At 34.8% G+C, this 7,084-nt stretch overlaps 1 protein-coding gene across 1 annotated transcript; it reads left to right on the top strand.

Annotated features, from left to right (window-relative positions):
- The first annotated feature begins 6,291 nt into the window (after nucleotides 1-6,291).
- LOC139889267 (uncharacterized) lies at nucleotides 6,292-6,768 on the top strand. Its single transcript, XM_071872228.1, has one exon. The coding sequence runs from the start codon at nucleotides 6,292-6,294 to the stop codon at nucleotides 6,766-6,768; it is 477 nt and encodes a 158-aa protein (XP_071728329.1).
- Nucleotides 6,769-7,084: the final 316 nt, after the last annotated feature.

Raw genomic sequence — 7,084 nt, 5'->3', positions numbered from 1 at the left:
TATGCCAATTAAACCCGAACTCAAGTGTTAAACACGTGTCATACCCATTTTGACACTTAAACCCTAATTTTGACCCATAAAGGTCAAAATCTCATTCTTTGCAAGTTTTGACACCAAAACACATTTAACTCGGTTTTATACTTCAACTTAATCCATTTTAAGTTTATAAACTTCATTAAATCGCCAATTGGGTCATAATCACCACGAAACCCTAATTTGACCCAAAGTCAAAGTTAGTCAACCAAATAACCCTAAATGGGTTCCAATACTTCCATAATCACTAACTTAAGTGATTAAACTAAATTTCAAGTTCTAAACATGGCCAAATAGTTCACCAACCCAAAATCCACCAACAATTAACAACAAACCCGATTACTAGCATCACTAAACCCATTTCATCACCTAAAAGGGTTTCACAACAAATTAACTCAAACCCTAACTTGAATATCAAATCAAATAATTGAAACTCGGAGTTTGAGCTTACCAATACTATCACCGCGTAGCCAAGAACGAAAGGAACAACTTTAGAACCCGAGCTTTGGTGAGAAATCGACTCCTTCTTCCCCAAATCAAGCCCTCTCTCTCTAAACCCTTACTCTCTCTCTAAAAATGGTTGAGAGTGTTTTGGTTGGTGAGAATTTGATCCAAACTGATCAAAGGATCAGTTTTGATGACCCTAAACCGACTCCAAGTGAAAAGACCAAAGTACCCTTCATTTAAAGCCTTTAAAAAGGCTGAAAATTGCTTCTGACCCATTCGGCGCGCCGCGCCACAATGTGGAGCGCCGCTCCACTCTGCAGGTCAGATTTCAGAAACTTGTTTTGGCCATAACTTTTTGACCGTAGCTCCGTTTTCGATGAATCAAATATCGTTGGAAACGTAATAAGATTTTCTTTCCAATGGTAAGGCTTTGAAACATTAACACCAACTTTATTTGGGGTTGAAAAGATACGTACACTCCTTGTCACTTCAGACAATGTCCAGTTTCCTCCAACGTTCGAGCAAGCAACACGTACATGCTTCGTACACTTCATACATGCATAGTACACCATAAATACATTATCTACAATAAATATTTGGGTCTTACAACTCTTTGATGTTTTAGCATCACTTTGACCAAGTTTCAACTATCAACACACAACTAAGAGTAAAATCTAACATTCTACAAGTTTTGAACATCAAGGTTGCCTCTTTATTGCATAAACCCAATAAAGCTTCAACCTTTGTCCTTTTTACACAAGTTTATGCATCTTCATCATATGAGATGATGAAGACTTGATATTTATTATCACAACAAACACAAAAAGGTTCCAAGTAAGTGAGATCTACAAGGATAACCTAGATCTCAAGTATTAAGAAAACCCTAAGCTAGAAAGCTTGGATCTTTACAAGATTAATGAGACCATAAGCTAGAAAGCTAAGATCTAGTGAAAGTAATGAGACCATAAGCTAAAAAGCTAAGATCTTTAACAAAATAATAAAACCCTAAGCTAGAAAGCTTGGATCTTTAATGTTCATGAAGATCCTTAAAGCAAAAGGCTAGATCTTCAAGTTACATGAAGATCATAAACACAAGTTTTGATCTTTTTAACAAAATAAAGGGATTATAAGCTAGAAAACCTAGATCCAACAAAGTAATGAAGATTCTAAGCTAGAAAGCTTAAATCTTTCATGTTCTTGAAGGATTCAAATCAAAGTTTGAATCTTCAAGATATAATAAGATCAAGAAGCTAAAAATCTTGATCCTTGTATGATGATGATGATGTCGATTTTATGAAGAAGAAAAGAAGAAGAAGAAAATTTAAAACTTGCACTTTTTAGAGTGAGAAAGACTAGAGAGAGAATTAGAGAGTAAGTGTGTGTAAAATGTGAATGAGATTAAGTGTGAAATGGGTGAGATTTGCTTGGTATTTATAGAGTGGTGAGGTGGTGGTGAGGTGGTGGTGGCCGTTGGTTTCAAAGGGGACAAGGGGGGGGAGACAACTTTTGCTTTTTGGTTAATGGTGGTCTAAAGTTGGTGCTTATGTTGGGATCCCATGCAACAATTGTGATTATGGTTAACAAAAATACTAGTATGTTCCCTCTAATAAATGGGTTTTTGTCTTACATTTATATGGGTCATAAACTTATTAAAATTAGGCTAATTAAATAGTCCATTAGCTAGAGTAGGGTGGGCTAAAGTCCAACAAGGCAAAAAGTCCATCAAGACTAACTAGTGTGCATTAGTAAATTACTAAGCGTAATTAAGCATTTAATAACCCAAGTAATTATTATTAGAAAATAACAATTAGTATTACGTAGTCATAATATTCCAATTATGACCAAAGTTAAACGTGTACCAAGTACATAGCTCGTTCTCAACGTCAAGTGACACTAACGGTCATAAAAACATTCGAGGATCAAGTTAAGTAACCAAGTACTTAATAACACGTTTTGGAAAATATAAACGAAAGTAGTCAATATGAGTAATAATCCCAGAATATAAACCAACACAGTACGCACAAATACGCAGTTTCGTGAAATTAACAAGCACGAATATAAGTCGAAAAAGTCGGGTCGTTACAGGATGAGTACATATTCCTTTGACTTTTAGCTCGACTTGGAGGACGTCGGATTGGGTCGTGATCCTTAAGTAAAGTTTTAAATTAGGTTGGGTCGGGGTTCGAGCTTGTGTTCGGGTGGGAACTTGCCTCGGTTTGAACATTTATCGGTATATCATCGGCTTGTTTTCGTTTGTTCATAGCCGCTACACCTTCACCTTCTAAAAACTTCGGGAAATTCCTTAAAACTTGCCACGTATCCTCAAAAGCGAATTGTCGGCCCTTGGTTTGAATTTTGAATTGTTTTCTGGCCGCATTCATAACGTCTTCCCCCGCGGCTCCACTTTGCCACATCTTTTCGAGCTTTGAATAAATTCCAATAAATATCTCAACATCCCTTTGAATTTTAGCCCATTTTCCACTAATTTGATCCGCACGTCTTTTCTCCGGAACGAGCGAATTATATTGTTTCCGCACCTCACCCCAAAATGATTTAAAATTTTGATCGTTTCCCGCATCCGGATATTCGGAAACGTACACATAACGCTCAGCTTTCGAGTTTCCAAGTCGGACCAAGGCACTTTCGGACACCTCACTTTTTTTCCTTTCGGATCGGCTACGGGTTCGGGCTCGGGTTCGTGGTCGGGTACGGTTTGGCGTGGAGTTTCGGGAACTTCTTCCTCGTCCGACTCGTCACGTAGCCTTGGATAATAAGGTGTTTGTTGTTGAGATTGTGATTGGTTCGGGTATTGTGTATAAAGTTGAGTTTGTGGTTGATTCGGGTAGTGTGTATAAAGTTGAGTTTGTGGTTGGTTCGAGTAGTGTGTGTAGTGTTGAGTTTGTGGTTTGTTTGGGTTGGGAACATTTGTAAACATACTCGTAAACGCATTCGAGTTTGCAAATTGAGAAAAATCGGTTGTTTGTTGCGTAGAATCCATTAAAGATTGAAACATATCTTGCTCGACCGATCCCTGTTCTTGAACTTGAGGGCGTTGTTTTGATTTGCCTTTATTTGGAGTTTTTTTTAAACTCATTTTTGGGTGATTAAATTGAATGTATATTTGAGAAGTGATATGTATAAAATGAAATGAAGAGTGAATGGATAAAAGGTAATGTAGAATGGATGTTTATATAGGGTAAAAAAAAAAAAACTGCACATATGACCGTTGCTTTTGAATTTACTTTTTTTTCCCAGACAGTCTAAATTTCGACCGTTTCCACCGTCCCCAATTTTGATTCAAATAGGCGAAATGGAAAACGGAGGGTTGGACTAGGAGCTGGGCGGCCCCCTGGGCGGTCTGCTGCCATCGGCGCCCAGGTGGGCGGCCGCCTGGGCGGCTTCTTGGACGGGAACGATGGGAGCAACCTAATAGTATAATATATAAGAGATACACATCAATGATTTTTTACACACGGATACGTGAAAAAAAGACCACATTGATTTAATCAATATATTTAATATTTAATATTTAATATTTACTTTAATGTGTAATAATGATGAAGTTTCTTGATATTAAGTTTTAATAAATATATATTTATTATTTAAGCATTGGTTAAACACTTAAGTCACTTTAAGATTTTGATTATAAAGTAACATACTCTCATAAACAAATATCCAGCTTACTCTTTATATTTGTCACCAAGTAATTATGCACTTATAAACTCATGAATTTAGTTGAAAAAAATAAATAAATATGAATATTGCTAGAAGAGAGGCGACAAAGTTAGAGTGTTGGCAAAGTTGTTTGGCCGAATCTAAATACAGCCGTTAGGACATAGGACCATTCCAATCATTTTTATTTGCTGTTAGGTGAAGTGGACATATCAATTTGAACTCTTAGCTGTTTCAGCTACCAACCAAACCCACATAAAGACCAAAATGTACGTAGTATTTCACAGCTAAATTTGCCTCTCATTATCACTTTTTTTTTTTTTTTTACGAAAAACATAATACATTATATATAATAAAATAAAAAGATCGGGTGATCTAGTAGGTTATAAGTGTGGATGATACTAAAATCATCTGAGTGAGCGACTAAAAGTCGCAAATGATTACAGCATATAACAAATTGATTGTTACAATTGAACCAAAAACCTAAACCGCTCAGGAACAAACCCCGAGGCGTACAACATCATGACGTAACCACCAAACTAGAGGACCAAACCTAAAATATCCACCCCGAGTCGTATTCAAAAACGTCAAATACACTTCGCGTCCCCCTCAATCAGTAGCCCCCACCCTGATCAAATAAACAAGTCACAAAACCGCCCGTCGGGCAACTCAAGAACACCCGCCTCGAGACCGCAATCAGAAAACAGAGAGATCCTTCGTAAGCCAGCAAATCTAAGAAAACCACACGATCTACTCAAAAACTCTAGCCAGTCGAAACTCTAACTGCAGACAATCGAGAAACAACCGAAAAAACACCCAGGAGAACCAATTTATTGGCGCTTAGTGGTAAAAACCACCAAGGCGACAACAACGTCGGAAGTGGTCCGCACCGGAACCGACGAGGAGGAGGATGGAACGCGCAGAAGACGACAAACAACTTGCTAAGAGAGAGAACACAACCAAGATCCACACACTAATTATAGTTTTGTTACAACATATTATTATTGTTATTATATCATTTTATTATTATTATTATTATTATAATCATCAATTAATTATTATTATTATTATTATTATTATTATTATTATTATTATTATTATTATTATTATTATTATTATTATTATTATTATTATTATTATTATAACTTTTATAATTTATTTATAATTACAACAATGAGGGTTATCTTTAATAAAAATTGAACGTGAGTACTTTGTTTAGGTATTTAATTTGCAGTGTTGTAAATCTCCTTATTTCTTTACGAGATCTCTCCAAGATCTCATTTTAGGAAGGCAGTCGAGACGAGATATCCATCTCCCGAGATTTCTCAGTCAACAGGGTAAAATTTGATCAAAACCGTGATTTCTCGAATTTTCTCGCTCATTCTCGAATTATCTCGTAAAATCTCGTAATTCCTCGCTCATTTCTCGTATTTTTTTTGTAGATTCTCGTAAAATTTTCCTATATATATATATATATATATATATATATATATATATATATATATATATATATATATATATATATATATATATATATATATACACATATATATATATATATTAATAAACTAAAAGGTTAACGTCCGAAATCTCTTCGAGATGACGAAATCTCCCTAAAAAGTTTAAACAAGATCTCCCCAAAATCCGAGTTCTCTAACCTTATTTGTTTTTAAATGAAAATAACACCTCACCTTCTATAAATAACTACTCTTACTCAACAAAAATAACAACCCACCTTCTATAAATAATTACTCTTAGTCAACAAAGTTTACGACTATTTTTTTTCTTTTTTTTCAAGCATAATTTACTTTTTAATAACACATGAACTGTTATTGAAAATATCATCATTAATGACGGGACTATCAAAGGAGTTCTTATCACCCAGTCATATACATTCTACGTATTAATGATGTTCCACCGAATAACTGACATTTATTATTATTATTATTATTATTATTATTATTATTATTATTATTATTATTACACCTAATTAAGTATTATGACTATTAAATTAATATAAAATGAATGAATGCCCTTACTCAGTTCTTTGTCTATCTGTATCTGTATAATACGGAGTATACAAATGACAAGCCTCGTAACTAAACCATTTCTACTACTATCTTCTTTGTGTATACACAAATGGCTAATTTCTCTCCCAACACAACTGAATCCAACCAACAATCATTCTTCCCTCATCGAACCTATTGTTTCTGCATACCCTACCGATGGCATAAAGTACCGTCTTCAGAACACGATGAACAACAACAAGAACACGAATCAAATCAAACTCTATGGTCTCGAGGAGTCGCGGCATTAAAAAAGATCCGAGAATGGTCAGAAATAGTAGCTGGTCCAAAATGGAAGACTTTCATACGAAGATTTAATCACGGTAAAACTATTGATAGACACTCTTCTAAATACCAATACGATCCGTTGAGTTACGAGCTTAATTTCGATCATGGACCGGTGCAAAATGGAGATCCGGATACGGAGAATGAGTATTTAGTTCGTAACTTTTCGTCGCGATACGCTTTACCAGTGACATCGATTCCGGTTACCGGTAAAACGATGATTGATAATGTTCGAAAACATGAAATCGGACTTAGTTTTGTGTGATTTTTTTATTACTTGTGGATTTATTATTCATTGTGACATTGTGATTACCGTTGTATAGTCGGATTTTTTTTTTTACTGAGTTCTGTTTTATTTAATTGAATTTTAACGTGATAATAGCAATGTTGTTGTGTTGACTTTACTAAATACGTTGATTGTGTTTCGATATGATTAAACGGCTGTTTGACAATATTAGAAGAGTTATTTGAGTTCAAGCTTGTATATATTGAATTGTAACATTCCAACACGAATTCGGATATAAAAAAATAATTATTTGTTATAATAATAATAATAATATAGATATGGATAGTCAATTTTG

Source organism: Rutidosis leptorrhynchoides, chromosome 2 (assembly GCF_046630445.1).
Source record: "Rutidosis leptorrhynchoides isolate AG116_Rl617_1_P2 chromosome 2, CSIRO_AGI_Rlap_v1, whole genome shotgun sequence".
Lineage (NCBI taxonomy): Eukaryota > Viridiplantae > Streptophyta > Magnoliopsida > Asterales > Asteraceae > Rutidosis > Rutidosis leptorrhynchoides.
Note: the sequence above shows the minus strand (reverse complement) of the source record. Positions and strands in the feature narration are given on the sequence as shown.

Excerpts from the sequence above, each read along its gene's own strand:
- LOC139889267 (XM_071872228.1), top strand. The coding sequence starts at position 6,292 with ATGGCTAATTTCTCTCCCAACACAACTGAATCCAACCAACAATCATTC.